The 25,829-nt window shown below is 30.5% G+C and overlaps 1 protein-coding gene across 1 annotated transcript; it reads right to left on the bottom strand.

The window, feature by feature from the left end:
- Positions 1-1,572: 1,572 nt before the first annotated feature.
- LOC121121874 (uncharacterized) lies at positions 1,573-20,813 on the bottom strand. Its single transcript, XM_040716869.2, has 2 exons — positions 20,625-20,813; positions 1,573-4,720 (listed from the first exon to the last, which is right to left on the bottom strand). Exons 1-2 carry the CDS (start codon positions 20,720-20,722, stop codon positions 2,104-2,106), a joined length of 2,715 nt encoding a protein of 904 aa, XP_040572803.1. The 5' UTR covers positions 20,723-20,813; the 3' UTR covers positions 1,573-2,103.
- Positions 20,814-25,829: the final 5,016 nt, after the last annotated feature.

The raw sequence follows: 25,829 nt of genomic DNA, 5'->3' as shown, positions 1-25,829 counted from the left end.
TGTTCCTCCGCTGTATGACTTACTTATACCTATTCATTCTTTCGAAATAAAATAAAAAACAAATATATAGATTTTTAAATAGCATAAATCCCCTAACAAATGACGTCAGCTTAAGTCGATAACAACTTCGTAAATAAAAAACTACTTTTTACTCTTTACATTCTTTATAATAATTCAAAACGATTTATTATGGAGTTCTATTTCCATAGTCGTAAAGATTTGACTAACTACAAACTGATTTTGGCCATTGTAAATAGCTATGGTTTTTTGATTTTTTTTTCAAAAATTTTAATATTTATAATCAAGGCGTGCAAGGCCTTCAGTCCAAGAATCGACAGAATGGTTGCCAAAAATGGAGATCACATTGAATAACAATATTGTTTATAAAATAAAGAATAAATTGAATCATTACACTTTTTTTCTACTTACAACCTTTATTGATTTAGAAACAATTAAATTCAGTCACAATTTATCTGCAAAACTCTATAGGTCTGGTTACAGGACTGAAGAGAGTCAAAGAAATAGTAATGTTTGTCTCTTTATATATTTATAATGGTATATACTATATACCTTTATTAAAGTATAAAATAATGATAAAAGAGGCAGTTAAAAAACTAGAGAGCCCTGAATAGTGGCACTTGAACCAAAGGGGCAAGGAGGTCATTGGCCTTCCACTTTTGCTGATTTTTTAAAGTTATCACAATAAAATAAAAAAATATTATTCGTTACAAATTTAGTTTCTTCTGACATATTTGACCTCTAATTTTTTTTCTGTCAAATTTGTCATTTATAAAAAACAGAAAACTTTTTAGTGAAAATTGTGGAAAAAGCCAAAGATCCCATCCTTCCCCAGGAGCGTCCACAGAGTTTGTAGCCTTCCCCCCGAAATTAAGGATTTTTTTCTTTTTACTAGAAAATTTAATTTTTGAAATATTTTTGTTAACAGGTGTCGAGTTTTGGATTTTTTTCCGAAACATTCAATATTTAATTTTTTTTGTGAATAGCTGTGGATTTTTAAAATTAAAAAAAAATAAAAACTTTATCATTTGAAATTATGTATTTTATATCTAAAAAATGTAATTATTGGATTTGAAAAAAAAAAAAAACAGAAAACGCACCCCCCACCCCTAAAATAAAATCCAGCCGACGGCCCTGTTTCCACCTAAAAAAATAATCCTGTGAACGTCCCCATTCACGTTATTATAATATAAATTTGTAGTTCTGTTGAAAAATACATTAGGGGTCCCGTGGCCCTCTTAAGCGTTTTGACTGGAGTCTCTAAAAGTTAAAAGCGACTTCTGCTTCCCATGACTTGATTCAAGATTATGCAAAGTCCAAGCATTTTATTTATTTACATACTTATTTTATCTATCGTAGTCGGAATGCATTTTATTATAAATCATCATCTAAAAAGATCAAACGATTTTTCATCTTTATTCTTGAATTTGTACATCCTTCATCAAAACAAATCATTCAATGGAAGTACATTTTGTATTTTTTTCTTTTCTACACACAAAAGTGTTCAATGTTCATATTAAACAATTCAAAAAAATTGAAGTAATTTTATTACTATTATTATTTACTTCCTGATTGTTCCGGATGTATTTCAAGGTTCTTCTTTCTTGGATATACAAAAGTTTATAATTAATCGTCAAGATTTTATATATTATTAATAAAGTAGCTGATAAGAGAAATCTTTTTGTGTACGTGTGTGTGTGTTTGTTTAGAAATTTCTTATATTCATTAGGATAATTAAATAGATGGGAGCAGCTTATCCATACATAACGTAAATAATTACATGAATTAAGTTAATATTTTAACCATTTTCAAATATGTACAAAGTACATACATACACAGATAAAAGATTCAATCCAGTTAATTGTATGTAATTGTTGTAACTTTCTCTTGGCTATTTCCCTTTTTTCCTTCTTCATCATGGGATCCATTTATCCATCATGGAAATGAGCATAAAAAAAGATAGATATGAAATAGTCTTTAACAATCAGTAATCGGATTTGATATAACGATTTATAAAAGTATAATAAATTAAGTATAAATAGGTAGTTTATGATCGATCATATGTTATAGTTGTCTATTCAAAAACTATTTTGTATCGTCCTGATACTCAACCTGTCTTAAATGACATAGAAATACACATTTGAATTTCAATATCTCCTGTAATTTGCTTGGATTTCTATTTGTATTTCTGGGTGACGACAAAGCAGTTCGCACATTCCTTCCTCCACTATAATTACTCTTTGATGTTCTTTGTGGACTCTGCTGTCTTGGGCTACGCCTTGGTGGATAATATGACGGTCTACGCCGTCGTGGGGATCTGAGAGGGGGAGATTGTGAGCCAGTTGCTTTATAGGTTGGCCTAAGAGGTGACTGCAAACGAGGAGCCTCATAAGTTGGCCTAGGAGGTGTTTGCAAAAGAGGAGCTTCATAGGTTGGCCTAGGCGGTGTTTGAGAAAGAGGAGCTTCATAGGTGGGTCTTGTATCTGAAGGAAAACGCAGTTGTGGTGTTTCATATGTTGGGCTGTTAGAATTATCGCGTGGATTTGGAGCTTCATATGTAGAATCTCTTAAGATGGACTGATCGTTGGATTGAGGTAGTTCATAAGATGACGTAGCTCCAGGAGTTCTTTGTTGTGATAATGTTGAGGAAATGAAAGGTGGATTTAGATTAATAATATTTTTTGAGGTATCACTTGATGAAGAAAGTGGGTTTCTTCCAAATAGTCTGGTTATTTCAGCTAGTTGTTCTACACTGTTAACATGGACGTGATATTCTATATTATTACTTGAAGGCCTACGTTGATCTGGAGTATCATCATTTCTAGTTTTGTACGTTGGTCGGTTATTAGACAATGCCTCATTTCGGGTAATTGACGTTTGGTTCAAACTAATTGAAACATTTGCATTTGAGGTTACACGAGGTTGAGGCGTTGTTCTATGAACAATTTGTAGTTGAAGAGTAATATCATTTGGAACTCTATAATTATTATAATGTACTTTAGGTCTCTCCTTGATTATGGGATTTTGGGTTGTCACAGATATGACTGTAGGTGGAGATGGAGGTGATATGATCGTTGGAGGTTTAGGAGGAGATATGATTATTGGAGGTGAAGGCGGAGATATGATTGTTGGAGGTAAAGGAGGAGATATGATTGTTGGAGGTGAAGGTGGAGATATGATTGTTGGAGGCGATGGAGGGGATATAATCGCTCCTGGTGGTGCAGGTGGACCCACAAAATTTGGTGAATTAAATGTCGAAGATACAAAGCTCCGAGTAGGTTGGCTAAAAAATGTCGATGAAGGTAGAGGAGGTGGAATGGGCAATGATGGGAATGAGTTAGATTGGGATTGAGGTAAAATTCTAGACGTATATGTAACTGATGATGGTGAGGAAAAAGTACTTGGAAGATTATTAACAGTTCTCGTGATAGTTGGTGCATTTTGTGAGGAGGAAGACGGAAAGGTACTCCTAAAGGAGGAGAAACTTGACGATGGAAAAGACCTTATTGTAGAGACTGGGCTAAAGGAGGTTGAAAAATCTTGACTTGTACGTTGGGGACTAAAATAAATTCCTTTTCTGGAGGGATCTTGATTAGATGTATATATACTATTGGAATACTGGGTTTCTGAAGAGGAAGGCGGTGCTGGCGGTCCAATCAAAGCTGGTTTAACTTTTTCAGCAGAGTATGATGACTCAGCATCATTGGACTCATTTGATGATGGTGAAGGGGGTGAGGGTGGTGAAACGATACTTTCCTTAGATTTCAATGGCTCTTCAGACTTGTTTGAAGAAGGGACTGGAGGTGAAGGAGACTTGGGTCTACTTTTGTTGGATTTGTAGGATTTCTTTCTTTTTGGAGGTGACTGTGAAGGGGTCTGAAATTTAGGGGAAGAAGGTCTTTCTATGGAAGGTTTTTTTGTCTTCGTATTTGTAGATTGATATATTTCAAAGGCTTCTCTATCTTGAGAAGGGAGTCGGGTATCTTCGATGTCAAAAGAATCCGAACTTGGAGGCAAATACGAACTTTGTGGAAAATCATCAGCACTTAACTTATTATCACCACTATAGGTATATGAATATAAATCATCATAACTGTCCAAATATTCATCAAAATTTGTTTTTTCCTCATCTGAATATTGGTATTCACTATACAAATTAAATGGTGCATCTGGGGGAGGAGAAGGAGGCCCAGCTATTTCATCTCCCTCTGGATTAAAGAAGTCATTTTCCCTCAAAGGTCGTCCGTAACTATCAGTAAGTTCTTCATTAAATAACGACTTTTTTTGGTCCTTCAGTTTTTCATAAATAAATGATTTTGGTTCGTGATTCAAATTGATAATGATTTGAGTATTTTTCCCATCTGTACTTTGACCAACAATAGCGCCATCTCTGTTTTTCTTGTAAGCATATTGGCCTATTCTGGACTCTTCATTAATATCTCGAAGTGAAGAGTAAGGTCGTTGTACTACTTCATGACGCTCTGATCCTGAAGCAAATAATGATCTAGAGCTTGGAGAAACTTTGTCTTCTTTTTCATCACCAAAATCCAAAATATCCAAATCTTCTTCTAGCTCAATACTTTTAGGGCTGTTAGATCCTCGTGATTTTGAATTAACATTATTTCTGGTCTTTGTATTTATAGATGCTCCAAAGTTGGGTTCGTTATCGAATAGAGATTCTTTTTCTTCAGCATGGATTGGGCTGTTGATATAAATATTAATTAATTACAGAATTTATGATTAATAATTATAATATCAACTGTGCATAATAAATACTTTGTAAATTTTATCAAAATAATAAAAAGACAAAGTAATCTAGACGAATTGTCTAAAATTATACTTTATCTTTAACAAGTATCCAAACTTAGTTCAAAGAATTATAGTACATTAATTATGTAGATAATTTATGACATTTTCAAAAATACATTTATCCATCTCAAATATATACACAAAATACCAGGAAGACATGATATGAAAAATATATTCGAATGAAGTATATTTTTGGAGAAACATATTAGAATTTATATTAATTTACAGTATATAATACGGGTATTAACATAAAATCGTCCTTCTTAATGTTTCATATATATATTTTAATCTCTTACAAATATATTTTTTATTATAGAAGAAACGAATATAAATATTAATTTGATATAAAAAGTATCGGAACATTAAATCAACAGAACCTTTCTCTATTATTGTATTTAAATACCTGGTTTAAATACGTTCTTTTAAATAAAGGTTATATAAATATTTGAATCACACATATTACAAAAGTTTTGCCGTAATGCGATTGACAGAATATGATTTTTGGTTTGATAAAAATAATCTTAATATTCCACTTTTTATATTAATAATAAATGCAATTAAGAATTATGCGGAAATTAAAAACTATTACATATACTCGTATATAACGTTACTCAAACAAAAATAAAATACAAATTGTATCGTCACAGTTCTTTGTTATATGTTTTGGCATATTATTTGAATTTAGTGACTCTTAACCAGGGAAGACTTGCATTAAAACTTATGAGAAATTGTGAGTTTATGATTTACTCATTTAGATGTAGATAGATACATATCCATTGTTAGTTTATGTGCAATTTTCCAAAGTTTCTTAACCAATCAATTTAATAAATAAATGTACTATTCGGTATTTTATCTACTTTTTCATTTGCAAACCAATTATTTTTAACTCATAAAACCATGATTTAAAGCAATAAGATATCTTTTTGTTTTGGAATGATAAATATCGCGTTTGACTTGTTAATTCCCTTTATTGAGTTGGACATACGTATGAGCTTCAAAAAGATTACAATTATCTTTTATTATCCTTACAATATATATGATGTGGTAATTTATATATGAGAGACACACGACTGTACAGTGGTTTGACAACCTCTGTGCTCGATGATTACATATATCCAATAATTTTCTTTTAAATGGCTATATAATATTTGTTCATAAATATTTTATTACCATAGATTTAAGTAACACAAGATATTTCATATTTGCTCACTTGTTAATCTAAATTTCATGATGTCATTATGAAATTGATATACTACTCATTAATCATAAGTATTTTTTATATGAATACACCTGCCTCTAAGACGAATTTCATGCAAAGATAAATTAAAAACATGTGAGACCTGTAATTACTTCTTTCAAGTATTAGATGTGGCTCTCTAAGACTGACTCCCTAAAGAGGTCAGACTTATGTTAATTAAGACCCAAATAAATTATGAATGATCCCTGGAACCAGTAGTTCCCAATATCAGGATTATAAGGACTTTTTGGCATGATATTCACGTAATGTTCTTCTATGAAAAACTTCTTTATTGTGTTTTTATGTAGTAAATTGACATAAGATCTCCAATTATCACACAAGTTCTAATTTGAAAATCCTACATCATAATTTGACTTTACCCAATTTGAGCAAGAAACAACCGTCAATTATTCTAGAACAGGTGCTCTTTTATATCAATCCCGACAAAAATCATATCTTTTATTATTTTTACTAGTAAGACTGATATTTAAAATCACAAATTCTTGCCTAAATTAAATTTCAGTAAAATTGATAAAGATTAGTATTATGTATTAAGTTGTAACTTTTATAAGCAAACTGTAGATAATGCAACCAAATACTTGAATGTTTATTAGAAATTATTAGAATATAAGCAGAACTGTGAGCGATCAGGGAAAAAATTGCAATCAGAAATTCACTACGGTATAACAATCTGCGATCAGCAATCCGATCAATTTAATTATGATCAAATTCATATATACAATTTCTTTAAACCAAAAAGTATACCTGAAGGTATAAACTTTTTAATTTAAATTATCGATTTATACAACTTTTTCAAATGTATTTATTTAAAAAAATTATTATAATTATAAAATATTATTTATGTGTAGAAAAAATCTAAAATATAGGCGAATAATAAAGTAAATGTAGAAAGAAACTGAAATATAGTCTGCCGGCGAATATTAATATATCTAAATAAATTTTTTCTCTTCTAGCTTTTATTTGACATTAACAGGAGCTGCTTCTCAAAGTTGTTATCTCTCGGCCTCTGTCTATTCCTCCTCAGGATCTGTTTGGCATTAGAGAACAAACGCTTGCTGCTGACACTACTGGGAAGCACGTCATTGTATCTTTGAAACCTTTAAAATACCTTTTTTGCCCTCAGGTATGCCAAGATCATTTCCAGACCTTCAGAGTCATCAGCCAGGTATCTTTCCACTTCCTCCTATGCCGTTTCCATCTTTTGGGGACTTTTGAGAAATTAATCTTTAGTATTTGGAGTGCCGAAAATTCCTATTTATACATATCGGCCGAAATCTGTTTCCACGGCATATATAAGAATCAAGACCAAGTCAAGTCCGAGGTTATAAAGTTTGAGAAGAAAATCAAGACCGAGACCAGTATTTTTAGTTCGACATCAACACTGATTGTATTAGACTCAATACCAAGACCAAGACGAGACCAAAACCATAAAAAACATTCTCAAGAGCAGTCTGAAGAGAAAGACTTGTCTCGAGACTCACAGCACTATTACATATGTAATTTTGAACAAATTGATCGAATTTCAATTGTTTTGCTATTTCTATTGTGTTATAGCGATATAAAGATGAGAACCGATTGCAATACTGCAATCAACGATATATATTGCCATGCCGCAATTGATCGCCGATCAGAAAAAACCCCGATCAACAAGCCATACTGTGCACATTATAAAGTTTAAACTTATATATACTGTTATTTTACTCAAAGTACATAACGACCATGTAGTTTTAATAGATCAAAATTAAATGATAGTATCCATTAATATACAGTAATTAGGACGACCTATATTGTAATGGAATAATGCATTTTCAGACGGAGAAATTGAAGCTTATACAGTTTGCCTGTAGAAGTTGCAACTTTACACAACATACATATTTATTTAATTAAAATATTGTCTAGAAACTGAAAGAAATTAAAAATTATTATTTTTGCCTAAATAAACATTTATTATCAGATTAAAAGGTTCTTAAAAAAATATGTCATAACATTGTTTATTAAAAAAGATGAAATTTAACTCTTTACTATTTTCAAAGAAATATGAGGAGTAATATTTATGGAAAAAGTAACTGTCCAGTGTCATATATCCAATATATACCGATAAACAAAGACAAAAGTAAATTTCTATAAAATATAACGATATGTCTCGGAATAATTGTTAACTTTTTGTCCACGAAACCTTTAGCTTAATTTATATTCTAATTCTTTACGTTGTTACCTTTAGTGTATCTCGCAACCTTTTTCTCATAAGAAATACAGAAAAATGCCAAAAATCAGTTGGTAATCGGATATTATTTCATTGTAGAGAAGGATACTTCAGTGTTGGATCGGTCTAAAATAACTGAAAAGATTGAAGTCCTATCAGTCCGACTCTAATAAATTTTGTCAGTCCTGGGAATGGGAATCGGCTTTTTATGAAAACTACAGCAGCTGAAATTTACGTAGTTACTACTAACGTTCTCACTATAATTCCTTATTTTCTTAGATCTTATATTGTAGCTAGGACTAAGGGACTGAACCCCCAAAGTATCGGTCCTCAGGATCGTTGAAAGGTAAAAAAGATGGGACTGATAAAAAAAAGACTGACAGGGTAAAAAAAAAACACAGACTGATTCGACAATCAGTCTTAGGACTGATCCTAGACTAGTTGTTAGTGATTAAATTCTTCCTAACTATAAATTGATTATTCAATAGCAAATTGTTGGGAATTGTTCAATCAATCAACGTTCAGAGTAATGAAAAGGGAAAAGAAGTAGAAAATTAACATTGGCAAAAATATACAACATAAAGGGTTTCCAAAGGGGATGGATTGGAGGGACTGTCATCCCCCTCCCCCAATCAAGGATTTTAGTATTAATTAGAAAGATAACTTAGTCCAATTCAGGATGGGAGAAAAATTTAAGTTTAAATATATATTTTTTTTAAATTAAGGACCCCAATTAATTGTGGAGTGAAACATTTGTTTCAGAGTAACATTATCCCACAATATATCACAAATTTATATATTTACATTCTACTTAGGGATTGATTGATGCTCGGAATGGGTGCAATACTGCCGATTCCACTTATACTAATACATACTTATTTATAAACATTATTAACCAAAATAAAAAGTTAATATTTTATTAACTTTTTAATTTTATTATTTCAAATGGTCAACCAATAAATGGACTTACTTAGGTTTAAGATTCGGAGCTTCTACCTGTAGGGGCAAAGATAATTTTTTTTCTTCAATTTTTATTTTAACATATAAGAAGTGAAATAAACAAGAAAATTGCCTTTAAATCCTTCAACCGATCCAGGTTTGGCCTTTATAGCTTTAAAAAATAGTCATGTTTTAATCAAATTTAGATTTGAAGCCATATTCTTGCGCGAAGGAACCATATAAACGTCGATCAAAATAAATAACGGTTAATCAAAAAGATTACATCATTTCAAAGATGCATTGTAATATTCCAATTAAGATAAAAATATCTTGAACACTATTTGGAATGTGAAGAATTGCACAATTTTCCTATTTGGAAAACGATTTTCTTATTTTTATGTTGTAAATTGAGAGAAGACCTCCAATTCTTGCATAAGCTCAAAATTTGAGAGCTTTGCATCATAATTTTATTTTATACAATCTGAGCAGTGAGCAAGAACCAATCGTCAATAACATATTTTCTCTTTTTTTAGAAGATGGGATGATATTTAAAATCACAAATTCTTGCATACAATCCAAATTCAGTCAAATTGATACAGATTAGTATTCATAATTTAATAGATCTTGAGTATATAATTTTGACTTATATAACATATATTTAACAAAAACAAAGATTTGCTAGGAATTTGGATGTAAATACTTATCATGCCCAACTTTATCCATTAAAATTGAAGAATATTCAGTAGGGCGGGCAAGATATGAGACAGCCAAAAATAAATTGACTCCTGAGCACCGAGAAGAATTTAATTTTTGATTTAAAATTGTTTACAACTAGTTATAATCATAATTATGTATTTTCTTTCCCGGCCCAAATTAATAGAAGCTTAAACAACATAAAAAGTAAATCCTTTTTCTTTGTTTATGTAATTTCAATTTTCATAATAATAAATCGATATTGGAATTTTCCATGAAGATTGTATAGGAATCGGAATTAGCTGAAATTTTGGTATCGGTACATCTTTTATTTTAACTTTTGTCTTTTTTCAATTTTTGTACAAACTCATATTCCTCACATTATAATAAAATTATCTATTGTAATGCGGTAAATTTTTTTACTTTCATACTTAGCATAGTCCCACATTTGAAAGAATTGTCTAACTAGAAGCTACCAATTGATTGTGTGTCCTTTTCTTTATCTTTTCGAAGAAAAGACACAACAATAAAGATTATAATATTAACATGTTGAGTTTACTTATTTTAATTACTAATAAAAAGTCAAAAAAAAAAAATATTTCAATGATGGGTTCGTAATATTATCGTTACATGTATCATAAAATTTCAAGTATGATCTATAATATTTTTGAACTAAGGGAGAATGTTACTCAATAGACGACTCAGTTACTATAAAACCGACAAATAGGTATTTCTGCTGAATAAAATTATCTATGGGTAATTATGGCTCTGATCCTGGCACAAATAATTCCTGTGATCGAAATTGAACTTGAGTATTTTCATGGCATTAAAATGTGAAAGAATATGAGTTTTTTTCTAAACATGTAAATCTAATAAATGAAAATATATTTTATCAATTCAGTAAATCAATTGCATTTCTTTCTTCATAGTTTTTCTCCAAAAAAAAAAAAAAAAAAATGGGTTGTTGTAGAGAGATGAAATTTTTTAAAATATATACATTTTAAATAACCTTCTGAATTTGCAGATTTTGTTCAACAAAATGTTTTGCCTTAATTTTTCATTTCCATATTCAAATACCGAGTAGTACATTAAAATCTGAACGCTTTGATTTTTAAAATTTAACAGGATGTAATTTATTAATTAAGAATAGGATTTCAACAAAATTAATATTATAAATATATGTGCGTCTGAGCTCTCTTTATCATTAATTTAGCCGCCCTTAGCGGCAATGATGGCTTCCAGGTGGTGGCAGAAGGCCTGGTACCCGCTGCAGATGTAGTCATCTATCATGGCGTCCCAGGGCTGGCTGACAGTGGATTTGAAGGCCTCAGTGTTTGGATAACGAACACTACAGGCCTTCATTTTTCACACATTTTGGGTGCATGTCGAGGGGATAACATCAGGGTTATAGGGGGGCCAAAACTGTCAAAAAGAATTCAAAAGAAATCAAAAGACTCATTCAAAAGAGTGTAGTAACGGAAAAGATAGGTTTCTTTCTTTACTGGTGTCAAAAGTGGCCTATCCACCATCACAGGGCTCTTTACACCCACATTTTTGATAGCCCTCTGTACTTTCTACTGTGAAACCCCAAGATCTTTTGCATGGGCCCTCATGAACTTAAGGGGATTGACCTGGGCTGTTTTTTTAACTCCTCCAAGTCTAAGTTTGGACTTTTGGTTTGTTCGTGCTTTAATATATCGAAATATGAATTAATTTCAATCACTCAACCTTAATTAATTATTGAATTATTCAGTGTCCAGATTTCAATGGACCAACCGGTATCTAATTTACATATTTTTATTTGCAAACAGGTTTTTTTTGTTATTCTATTCCAATCTACGGACAAAATGAGTCTAATTTAAGCTCAAATGATATGTATCTTGTGCTACTTATTTTATCAAACAACAATATAAGTTTAAGTTATCTTGATTTACTTACGGTTCGCTAGACATTATTTCCGTTATGCCACTTCTAAGGAATCAAATTTTTTTTTCTCTAACAGTCAAGGTTAGAGTTTTAATTTCCGTAAATGAAAATAAATGCATTATGTAAGTAAAAGCGTTGAATTCCTATTTCATAATTTGGGTAGGGGAATAATCAGTCAAATATCTAGAGAATGATTAATTATTGGTGTCCCTCATTCTGAGTTTTAAAAAAAATGGAATTTATTTTTTGATGTTTATTTTTTAATGCATCATTTTATTTTTATAAGAAGTAATGGCTTGAGTTAAGAGAAATATTCATGTCAGAGAATCCTCTGTACTCCAAAACTGATAATAAACTTACTCTTTATTGGTAAATTTCCAATTGTCCACGTGTCCATTTAAAAAAAAGCTGATTGATTATCGGATAAATGTTTTTGAGGTAGTGTTAGTTTCAGAATATGTGGGTATGAGTTGACAAAGTAAAATGTGGGGAAATAATAGAAGTCACAAACAATGGTCAGTACATTGTTGGATCGTTCACCATTTTTTATATGGACTTATTAACCCAAGATTACGGGTAGTACCCGGCATTGCTTAGAGGTATTAAGCGTCAATGAACATACAGATTATGCATTAATAAGAGAGAAGATAACTCCCTAACAAATCCTGGATGTTTCTCTCCTTTTTTCATGAGTACACTCACACATAGCTACTCAATATTTAGATGTTCTCTCCTCCAGAATAAGGAAATCACAATAACAGCTCGTTATTTTTATTATTATCATATTTGATTAGCTCGTTGCTAAACCTCATCTAAAGGTACAATATTTTTTAAAATTTTATATAACGTATATACATTTTTTCCCATTTTAAAATGAGTTAAACTAAACTAAAAGTTTGAATTTCTCTGTTATCAAGTATTAACATTAAACACAAGACTTCAGGTATGACATATAGGTAATAACACCAATATTTTTATTTTTATGTATCTAAAAAAAAGGGAATGTTTATTAACATGTAACTTTTATGTCCCTTTTAAATACTATAATAATGGTTTTAATATAAACGATACATAAATTAATTTATCAACTGCATCTTAATATTTTGTGGTTTAATTAATTAATTACCATTTATTTGTATGTACAAGATTAGAAAAATTACGCTACATAGTTTAGTCTATATTATATATTAAGGGCGCCCTAATATATTAATATTTGACTTTTATATTTATTTGATATTTAATAATGGACCTCAATTTTTAATGTTTTCCCTTCTGTAAAAAATTAGGAGGGGAGGGGAAAAGTTCGATATTTCCATTTTTTATAATTTCATAAAATTACAACTTTGTCTGTAAGAATAAATCAATTATATGTCAATAATTTTACTGGTTTAGTTGTTTTTGTAGCTTCAATAATAAATTCTTTTTAACATCAATTAAGGTGTGTCACCACATCTATCGTGTAAGGACATGTCCAAATATATATATATATATGATATTTTTATGAGAGCAACTCTTCTCCCGATATTATTTATATAAATATATACCTATATATATATTAGGGTGTACTGACGAAAGTGGGAAATTTGGTATCGCCGAATATTTTTTATTTTTGCATTTTATTCCTCTAAGCAAGAAAAAAACATCAAACGTCAAAAAAAAGGTCCTTCATGGACGCGTTTTGATTTGAAAATCTGTAAAATGTCGAGAAAAAGGAAATTTTGATGTTGTTTCTTTGAAATTATCGATTTGAATACAGTTACAGGATTTTTATTTTTTTGAGTATTATAGAATAAATATATATTTTGCAACAATATTAGAACAATCATTCTCGAACTTGCCTCAAAGGGTGAGTATTTTAGTTCCAAGCATGCTACTAATAAATAATATTCTATTTGGACAGCGTATAACGCTCATTGGTGTAGACATTTCTCTTTATTTTTACTACTCAAATCTCGTTTTCTTATAGCAAGTGTCTAATATATTATTACTAAATATACTTTCATTGTTCATTTATGCCAAATAAGACATCCTATTTTACAGATTTATAATTTTGAGCTACAAGAAGCAATAATAATGGATCTAATTATTTTTTTGTTCCATTGATAAGAAAATTTAAACACAATTTTACTATTGCTCTGATATGTTTCTATTCTCCACAAATTTGAGCTGAAGAGTTGGTTACTTCTTTTACTGCAAGTTATGTATGCCATGGTATTTTGAGAAGTCGAAGCTGTGAAGAGACAAAACTAACCAGTTAACTATGAGGAATGACAACATATCTTATTTTTGATATCCTGAATTGTCTATCCTCTTGCTTACAGATTGATAGTAATGATTGTAGAACATGTTCAGATTGAAAATGCCACACGCCTTTTTCCACAAATTTCATGGAGATACTTTTTATTTTATTTGAAAGTGCATCCATCTACTTTGAATTAGAACCACATATATGGAGATAGAAACTCACATTAAACTAGACAATAATACGCATCTTTTTTGTTTTATCTCCAGCCAACCCATTCTTTGATATATACGAAACGACTTGCTGATATGAGCCATATCAATGTGAAGCTATAGCGATTTTCATTTTAAGAAGTTATTCATCAACAATTCCATCATAATCATTTTAGTAATGCAATGAGCGTAAAATTAATCATTAAACAAATCATCAAAAACACTTTCAGACATTTTACGCAGTGGGAAACTTGTCCTTATTATTCTGAATTTATAATTAAATTCGAAGTTTTCAACATTAACACAATTAATTTTCCCAAGTTTCCCTATTTATAATAAATAAAAACACTATAAAGTTGATATATATTATTAATATAATCTAGGACAGCTGAAAACGAGTTTTCTCATTTTTTAGCTCAGTTATTATATGACATAGCGGTAATTTATTGGTATGAAGTTCACACACTATTCAAACAAATCTATGGAACAAAAGTTTTTCTTTTAGTTGCACACTGAGCATGTTTTACTTTATTTACTATCAAGCTCTAAGCAAGAAGATAGACTATTCGGGATATCAAATATAAGATATATAAGAGATTGAAGTACAGCCATACTGTTCACGGAACCTCAATCGGGATGATAATTCAATTATTAATATCAAGGATTTGAACAACGCCACTGAGCCTGTTATCGCGGTAGTTATTCCTTAAAGATAAGTTTTCTCGAAAAAAAAAAAAAAAATTAAATATTCATAATGAATGAAAAGTATCAAATTTATAGAATATAAAAATATGCTTAAATAAAACACACTACACTAGGAATTAAGTAATAATAAATAAATTATCGTATTTTTAAAAGTTTAATTGTCAGTTATTGTAGTACAAAATTATAAATTGGTACAGTAGGGTATCTTATTTGGCATAAATGAACAACGAAAGTATAGTTAGTAATAATATATGAGACACTTGGTATCAAAAAACGAGATTTGAGTTGTAGAAATAAGGAGTAATATCTCCATAAATATGCGTTATACCCGATACCGAAAGAGAATATTTATTTATTGGGAGCATGCTTGGAACTAAAATACTCATCCTTTGAGGCAAGTTAAAGAAATGATTTTTCCAATGTTGTTGAAAAATATATATTTCATCTATAATACTCAATAAAAATAAAAATCCTGTAACTAGATTCAAATTGATAATTTTAAAGAAACAACATCAAAATTTCCTTTTTCTGGACATTTTACAGATTTTGAAATCAAAACGAGTCCATGAAAGACCATTTTTTTGGACGTTTGATGTTTGTTTTCTTATTTATAGGAATAAAATGCAAAAATAAAAAATATCCGGCGATACAAAATTCCCCACTTTGGTCATTTTGGTATAATCCATGCATACACTTAGATAGATGTGGTAACTCGACTTTAGATTGTCTAATATGATGTTAGGATAAAGTAATTTTTATTTCCTTTTTACGCCCTTTTTTTTAACTTAATATATCTTGTTCATTATTGGTCATAATAAAGCGTTGTTAATGTATGAGTATATACTACAAACACTTTTCGGACTGTATTGCACTTGGCCTGTTCTCTTGTTAATTATCGTGGGTCTAGTATGGAGGTCTCAAAGGAAGAAATTCGCCATATTTTAGATTTTTACTTCTTGAATTGGAAAATAATGTCATTTCTGGAGCAGATTGGTACTGGTGATGAAAAATGGATAGCTTACGTTAATGTCAGGCGACAGAGATTGTGGTAAAAAGCCAACGAAACGTTCAAGACCGTGACCAAGCCAGGATCTACTACCAGGAAGGTGTTGCTGAGTATTTGGTGGGATTGGCAATGAATAATATTGCCAATCCCATTAAATAAGCTGTAGAGGAGCAGCCTAAAGCCATAACAGAAGCGTCCAGCATTTGTGAATAGGAGAGGAATCATGTTTTATCAAGACAACACCAGGCAGCAAACATCTAGAATGACACGTCAGAAGCTACGGGAGCTGGATTGAGTTACCGATCTGTAGTTTATTTATTGAGTTTCTCAATAGTAGTTTATTTGATTTAACAAATTTGATTCGAATCGGATAAAAAAAAAGTTTCCATTTTCTATATATATATAAAGGGGTTTTTCATTAACAGCGCTCACATTTTTTTTTTTAAATAAAACAAAAATGGTTTGAGATATCGAAGATTTCTTTATTTGCCGTTAAAATACATTCAAGTTAATTTACGAATGAAATTCGATATCGTTTGAATGACCACCACGTGCACGTTTTACGAAGTCCAATCGTTGAACCCAATTTTCGACTACTTTTCCGCATAAATTGGCTGAAACTGCAGCAATTTCACGTTGAATATTTGTTCTGAGCTCTTCTAACGTCGAAATATTATTGGTGTAGACCAGGACTTTCACGTGACCTCAAAGAAAATAGTCTAGAGGCGTTAAATCGCATGAGCGAGGCGGCCAATTGACTGGTCCATTTCTGGAGATAAGAAGCTCACCAAACTTACTCTTCAATAAATCTATTGTAACATTTGCTGTGTGTGAAGTGTGTTGATGAAACCACATATCGTCCAAGTCCATATCTTCCTAATCAGGCCAAAAAAAATCGGTCATCATGCCGCGGTAACGATTTCCATTCACAGTAACTTGGCGATTGTCATCGTCGACGAAAAGGTATGGCCCAATGACAGTGCCAGCATACAATCCACACCAAGCAGTATTCTTTGGGGATGTAATGGCGCCTCATGAATCATGTGTGGGTTTTTTCCGGCCCAATAGCGCATATTTTGCTTTTTGTCAAAGCCATTGAGGCAAAAATGTGCGTCATCGCTGAAGATGATTTTACGTTGAAAATCAGGATCATTTTTGGAATTTTCCTTCAGCCCATTTTACGAATTCCCGACGTTTGAAGTGGTCAAGCGGCTTCCGTTCTTGTGTCAACTTGATCTTATACGGGTGTAGGTTAAGATCTTTTCGCAAAATTCGCCACAACGATGTCACAGAGATGCCCAACGATTGAGAACGGCGTGTAAGAGACAAATTTGGGTCATCTTGAATTGATGCACTTGCGGCAGCAATATTTTTTACACTTCGTGCATTTCTTCGTCTCACTGCAGAGGAACATTATGTAGCGTGTATGTGGACTCAATTTTTTTTTACCAAACGTTGAATTGTTGATATTGCAGGTGGATTACATTGACCATAAATTGGCGTTAACGCTCTTAAAGTTTGGATCAAAGACTCAACATTTTGTAATAAATTTTAATAACTTGCAAGCGTTGCTTGAGTATGTACTCCTACATGATAAAACTACAATTATTTCTGAGCACAGCTGTCAAAAAAACAATAACAAATATTGTGTCGTTTTTGAAACCTATCAACGTAAAATGTAAGCGTCCCTATTGAAAACCCCTATATATGTATGAGCTTTTAAGTGAGATGAAGTTTGTTTGAAAAAGTTTGATAAAAGTACAAAAAACTCAAAAATTGTTAGATCAACATATTCCGCACATAAATATAACCTTTGGAAGCTGGTGAGACTGTGTCACGTCTTTTGTAAAATTTGTAAAAATGTTTACTTTTATTTTAAATTTAAGAATAAAAAATAATTATTTGAATAACAATAGTTGAGTGAAAAAATATAAGATCATGTTTCAGGCACTTTCTTTGACCTTGCAAAATACCCAATATATTTGAATTTTTATTAAAGAATGATAAATTTTTTAATTACTATAATGCAGAAAGTAGTTAATATGCTTGCAGTAATATATTATCATTGTTATAATTTTGAAGGGTAAATTTTTTTATAGTAATTAATATATATGATTAATTTTTGGTCAGTTTAATGTAAATATTGAAAATTGAAAAAATGCAGCGCTATCAGAAAAATGTGAATAATCATCTTCCGGGGAATTACTTATTATGGAATTGGAATGGAACAGTAATTTATCTAAATTAGCATATATTTTAAGAGCAATATGCAATTTAAATTCAACAACAACAAAAACTAGAGCGCCTCGATTTGAAATCATTTCCCCCAAAATTAACATTCGTTTGAGTTGTGTATTTTAATTTGTTCAAAAGAAATGATCGATTTTGCGTTTTGAACGTTTTGTGTTATCATGAGCTATCAAAATTTAATGGTCTCTTTCTGTTTTCTTCCGAAAAAGTTGTACCAATATCGGTATATAACCTGTTCTATAATCTTGATAACAAACAAATGGAGGCAATTGCATAATATCCTTCCAACTTTGTTGTCGGAGAAAATAACTTCTTTTTTTTTTAAACTAAAAAAAACAAAACTTAGTTTTCATAGAATTGTCTCCAAAACGAAAGTATAAAGTCTTTTACATTGAAATGTTTATTTGTAAATCCCAAAATTTTTGTATATCGTATGTACTTTGTAGAGCGTGTCCTAGCAAATCGGGAATGAAATTTTTGATTTTAATTGATATACAAAATAATTAACCAATTTTTTCCGATAATATAACTAGCAAAACAATTAAAACAAACGATTCTTGTAAAAAAAAAAAATTATATATTATATCGAGGACAACTGAAATGGAGGTCAAAATAAATCGTGTGTCACCGCTTCTTCGCAGTAGAATAATTATAGATTTTCAATCCTTTTTGGGTCAAAGGGCAAGTCATACACTGATGGCATGTAAACTGGTCAATATTAAAAAGTAAATTAACTTTTTTTTCTTCAGATTTATACTTTCCAAATAATCTTTATTTACGTTGATAGGCTGCAAGGTAAGAGAAAAAGACTAGTTGAAATCTGCCGTACACCTCAGTTTTAGCATACATTCAAGGAGAATAACTGCTCTATTTAAAAACCCACCAATTATAAAAAAAAACAAAAAACCCAAAAAAAAGAACAATTAGAAAAACATATTTGCTTTTAGAAACTATTTTGTTTTTATACTAAGTTTCTAAAATTTTGTAGAAAATGCTGAATAAAGCTGTCTTCCTTGTATAAGGAATTATCTTTCCCTTTTGTAAAAGTTATAATGATACTTTCTTAGATTATTTGTTCTAAATTGGAACTAAAGAGTGCGTTCCAGTACAGTTGAGTTCAGTTTTCAATTCCAAAAAAAATAGATCTTTCTTTTTTGGGGGGGTTGTTTTTTCCCTCATCTCAATAAATAATGATTCAACTTCTATGGTAAAGAATTAGTGTTTAGAATTTTTTTCTGTACATGGAAAAAATCCCTTTGATTTTAAAAGCAAATGAAATACATTTCTCTCCAAAATGATTCACCTTATGTAATTATTAAAAGATTTTACATAAAATAAAAAACTTAAAGCTTAATTTTTTCAAAATTAAAGGTATTAGCCTAAAAAAACATTTGTTATAAAACTACAAAAAAACAAAAGGTAGGATAAATCTGAAATATAAAGATAAAGTAAAATTTTAGGAATTTTTTATTAAATTCTCAAAGCGAGTTCTAAAATTTTTTTTTGGAAGAGAAGTAGTGTTAAAGACATTCCTTTTGATCAAGTTATGATATAACAAAGGTGTGACAAATGTACTAATTTGGAAGTATTAAGTCCGAATCAAGCCTCAAGTTTCAATGACATTTTAATATCTAAGTTATTTTTCAAATGATGTATTTCTAACTGCCAGAGATGGACAAAGTTACTAAATTTTAAGTTTCATGTCTTCAAAACTCATGTCCAAGTCAATAAAGGCAATTTGCTTAGTGGGAGTTGATTTATAATATCTGAATTAATAAAAATCCATAATTTATATTTAATTCATAGCTTTATTCATTAAAAATCTCGTAGTCGAAGTATTATGAGAAATATTTTGAAGTAACGTGTGCTTCAGACAATACTATAATTGATATCTAGATGACAATGTAGAATAAAACAGGCAATAACATCTCTGACATAGATTAGTTTATATAATTTGAAAAACTGATTTAATATTCTAGCTAAAGAAATATGTACTTTGGAAGTTATTCACTATTAACTTCTCTAAAATATGGGTTACAACAATAATTCTATTAGTTTTGGAACTATATACTTCGTGATTTTATTTTATTTTTTCGTAAGTTTTCTCAAATCGAAGAGCTCATGTCTAGTTCAGTGGTGTCAAGTTACTATTCGATTTTTGATCATTCTACCAAGTCGAGTCAGGATTCATCAAATTAATAAGACGAGTCAAGAGGTAAATATTTGTCTAAATGAGACATTGATCATTGAATCACAATTATAAATTATAATATTCAAACATTTTAATCTTTATTTTGATAAACATATGAAATATATTATATGTGTGAGTTCAGAAGTTACAAAAATATGAAAGCTGAGCTTACCTTATGAAAAGTTGACTTAGCAAAAGAAGTGGAATTAGCGTTGATAATCGTTGCCTCTTCATGTCTTTAACTAAGACTACATCGACATTAATCTTCATTATGAGTATTTTCTTAGATTACCCATTAATAATAAAAACAGATAAGGCTCTCTTTTTCTCCTGACCAACAAGTGAGTGCGAGTAGTAGCAAGTAAGATTCAGTATTTTACTTTTAAGATTATGTTCATGGGTGCATAACTAACTCATGAGAGAGAGAGAGAGAGGGGGAACGTCTTCTTTTCTTACACACTCAAAAAAAAAGCTCATCATGGTTAACCTTTAAAAAAATATTTGCCTCATCTATCAAATTTCAATATTATTATGGTTCAGCATATCCCACTCAAAATAATAAGAATAATAAAATTACAGACGCAAAAATAAGCTTGTTAGACTTGCAAAATATATATGTATTCATTTTTTTTTATTTAGATGAAGGATAAATATTTTATATCTAATTTATTTTTAAACTTTAAAATTAAAAATAAATACTGCTTAATTTATTCTGACAACTCCAAGGAAAAGTATTTCCGACTACCATCGATGGAATGTTTTAACCCCTATTCTTTCTTTGTTGTTTATATTAGTGATATTAAGCTACGGGTTTACTTCTTACCATCAAACCGTCAAATTTGTATAAAATACTTACAATCGGTTGATCATTTCTCAAAACTATAGAATGCTTTTTTTTTTGCATTTTTTTGATCAAAATATCAATGCACTTGAAATTTTAAACGTCCCTGTCTCCTGACCTTGAGAATCAATCTAAACTACTGCTGTATCTATTGAAAGTAAAAATGTGTAGCAATTTTTCTATTTAGCAAACCTACATTTTTTCATTAAGATATATTTTTGAGAAATTACCTTTGATATTATAGCATTTGACCTTGGGGTTGACCTCTAGAGACACTCATTATCATGTTTATAACAACTTCAATTTTAGATTTTTATCTGTAATCCAATAAATAAAAATTTAGATTGGGATTTTTCACTCTATTTTGCAGAAAATGAATATTGATATTAAATAAAAAAAACACTTTCCAACAAGAAATACCGTTATTTTTTGAAGGATTTATTTTGCCAATTTATTTTTCTCATAAGCTTTTGAAAATGGCATAAAACAGACTAATAGACTCAGTCGCACTTACTTAATTTAAACTACGAACTTTTATCATCACTGCATTTAAGCCAACTTAAGTGTTAGTCGAGTTGGTGCAACCGAGCTTTAGTAGGTATTTAACTACCAAGTTATTGTAATATGAATCAATCGGGTAGGCTTGGTAGTATAAATGGCCTTTTTGTAGTAAGAGTATTATATATGCATAACGCAGGCTATACATTTTTAGTCTACCATACGACACACTTCTTTCTTGTTCAGTGATTGGAAACGAAATTGGGCAGTCATGGGTGTCAACTTTAAGCTATTGAGAAAATAGAAAAACTGTTGTGCAGTAAAGCTTAAATAATAACGGTTCACTCTGGCCTGTGTATTTATATACTATATTATGAATCAAATGTACAGAGCGGGGAGTCAAAACTTTCAATAGCCTTTAATTACGATTTTTTCTGCTTTATTTTTAACTACTAGGTTTCTTTATGTAACAAAATGACAGCTGAAAAAAAAAAGTTTATGTTTTATTTGTGTCTCGTAGTCTATAAACGTCAAATCAATAACAAAAACGCGAGTTCAATCTCCTCTGTACCAGTGGCCTTGCCAAGAAGGCTGCAGAGAACGTGGACATCTTCATCCGGAGTGCCTTCGGCATCAAGAAGTCCATTACAGCCTCATACAACCAAGGAAAACCAAATATCTGCATCAACAACATTACTGACTTCCTACCTGCCTCCATGAGCTCCTCTTCCAGCCCTAACCTCAAACCCTTGGACATTGCAGATGAGGGTGCCTTGGAGAAAAATGTTTACCGTACCTCTCATCGAAATTTGGATTTGCTCCAAGCTGCCAATCTGTTCGCAGGCGTCTATTACAGCCCTATATAACCAAACAAAACCAAAACTTCTGCAGCAAAAGGATGGCTAACTTCTGGCATGCCTCCATGTGGCCCACCTCCAGTCCCGACTCAACTCCCTGGAATTTGGAGAAGAGTTTCTGTCGTATCTCTCATACAGGTTTGCTACAGGCTGCCATCATAACTACGTAGAAGTATGGCAAGGCCACAATCTTCATCGTCAAGAGATGGTTGCCAGCGTGTCAAGACTGTTTTTGAGGATATTTTGCAAAAAAAAAAAAAAAAACCATAACTAAACATAGTATTTAAAGATACCACTAATTGGTACTGAATTGTCTTTTCCTGATTCCTTAAAAATCAGGGTTTTTTGTAACTTAGTCATGCTACTACAGGTTTTGGGCTCACCCTGTAGAATGTAGAATTATTGTATTTATGTATCGTATGCGACATAATGGCTTATGAGTGAATTCAAAAGCCTTTTACTCCTATATGATTGATTCCAATGTTATGTAATTTTCAACAAGTTTTCGTGACATAAATATTACAGTTACGTGTTATTTATAAATAATTAAGAAGTGTTCTGTGTTTCTGTCATCGAGGATGTTCGAACTACGTTCAAAAATATACGTGCGGATTTGTCCTGGAGACCTATTTATTGACATAGTCAAGATCTTTGGAGTTCATGTGAACACAGTCAACAAAATTTTAAAAGAAATTTGAAGCTACTGGAACCTTTAAAACAGGCAGGATCACTGGAAAACCCTGCACAGTCCATACCAGCCCAAGATCAAGGAGATATGCTTTATTATTCAATATCATCCTTCAACTACCATAAGGAAGCTTGCAAGATACAATCACATGGCTAAGAATACTATGAGAGACTTGATAAAGAAAGATTTGGGATTCAAATCCTTGGGAAGTTCCAAATCTAAATATTGACTACCTTAAAACAACAGAAACAAGCCAGATGATTTTAAACTTTCTCAAAAATCAAAAACCACCAAGGATCATAGTTTAGTGCTGAGAAGATGCTTGTCGTTGGTAAGGTCTTTAATTATCCTACAGACAGGTACCTATACACCTTGGCCAAGGCTGCTCCACCAGAATTAGGATATGTTTCGAAGTCCAAATAACCTGCCAGAGTTATGATGTTAGATTATGTTGTCTAGTTTTTCCATCCCATTTTTATTAAAGAAACTGTAAGTGCATTCACATACAAAAATCTCCTCATCTAAAAAAAGATTCCACTCCTTGAGATACATTTTTAAAGTATGGCTTTAAAAAGTGTCATAAAAAACCAACACACCATTCCCAAAAGAAAAATCCTAATAACAGCCCTGGTAAATAATATTCCAAAATTGGTATTTTTTGCCTTCAAACAGGAAAAAAAAAATCAACCAAGAGGGGACATTCTAATAACAATTTAAAAATATATTTATCAAAAAATAAAATGACAAATCAATTCTCATTTATTCAATTATAAAATTATTCATCAAAACAAATCAATTTCATTGTATTTTATCATGCCTTTTGTTAAATAATTGCATATATTTTCAGTATTTCAACAGGAACAAGAGTAGTTTCAATACTTTTTCAAAAAAAAATCCATTTTTAATATGTAAATCATTAATAAGGATTTACAATAAAATATCTAAGTTAATAGGAAAATGTTGATTAATTTTTGGAAAAATATATTGACCAATACAAAAACCCCATAATTTTTGAATGTACATGCATACAAGATGTTAATTTAATTCTATGTAGAGTAATATTTTTTTTGGTTCCGGGAATTCTTTGAATTTTACCTCTTTAGAATTGAATTTAAGTAAAAATATTTATTCTACTAACAAAATACAATTTAATTTTGTTAAACAATGCAACATTCAACACAATGGAAATTCTTTCTCGTTCTACCCGTCCTACGTCACAAAAATGTCTTCCTATCAAATAATATACATTTATACGTTTGTATAGAGTGACTGATGTATCAAGGATACAATGATGACGCATTTCACGAAATTGGACAACAACGTCAACGAAGAAGAAAATGTCTGACGATGTCAATGACTGATAAATATCTACGGATGTTCTCATGATCCATCTTATTACTTCAACATAAAGAAGAAGAAAACACTTAAAATGGTGTAGATATATTTTTGTCTCATAATTTACGACTGAGTTGACATGGCTTTATAGATTGTTAATAGATAATAACAAGAGGAACAATTCGACACCTTCAGGATGTCGTACCTCCAACTTTGGAATTTCCTATATTTTTGTACATACAAAAATATATTGTTATGTTTTTTTTTTCTTCAAATATAAAATATCTGCATTTTTTTTCCAAATACTGTAGACGAGACAGACGATGTAATATTATCCTTATTGAAAAATGATGACAGCATGATGACCCCATGATTTGCTAACCAAAAAAGTGATGCACATGCTCATGAAAAAACGTGATGGAATCCATTCTGTCATGTACATATTATGTAAAAAAAAATAAAAGGATTTAAATTCACAAATAAATTGACAAACTTTTATGAATAGCAATGACTTAAAAACCAAACCAAATAGTACTTATGTAAAATTTAACCAGGTAACATATGTCATCAGCTCATTGGTTACGTTCCTCAGTTTGTTTGGATGCATCTGTTTTCTTAACACATACAAACCAATTTTTATGCAATCTTTGGTCGTGTGTTTTCAAGGGAAAATATTTTCTAAAATTTTACATCCACTGATGAAGAAATGGATCTTTTAGTTGAGGTAAAGTCATGAAGGCATGGTATAAAATCAATTTGACATTTACATAGGTACTTCTATATAATTATTAATAATGGATATCTTTCTCTTAGATATTATAATTACACTCTAAAAACGTGCTATTGGTTTAATCAAGAGTTGGCATTTTGACTCTTTTTTTTTAAATCGATTTAACAATGCATTTGTCCAAGATTTATTTTAAATTAACATTTCGTGTTTGTTAAGAAATGTTAATCTTCTAATGATTATGTTCGTAACTAAATATATAAGTATGTATTTTTTTTAATTAAAGTTATAAAACGTTCCAATTTTTTTGCAAAATTAATAATAAAGTGACGGATTTTCTTTTTTGTTTTGCATAGATTATATTTTTGTATAAATGTGGGTAAATTATTTTATTCACACATGGCTTTATTTTTGTGAAAGGGGACATTTTT

This window comes from Lepeophtheirus salmonis, chromosome 7, assembly GCF_016086655.4.
Source record: "Lepeophtheirus salmonis chromosome 7, UVic_Lsal_1.4, whole genome shotgun sequence".
In the NCBI taxonomy this organism is placed as follows: Eukaryota; Metazoa; Arthropoda; class Copepoda; order Siphonostomatoida; family Caligidae; genus Lepeophtheirus; species Lepeophtheirus salmonis.
This window is presented reverse-complemented; position numbering and strand designations above follow the sequence as displayed.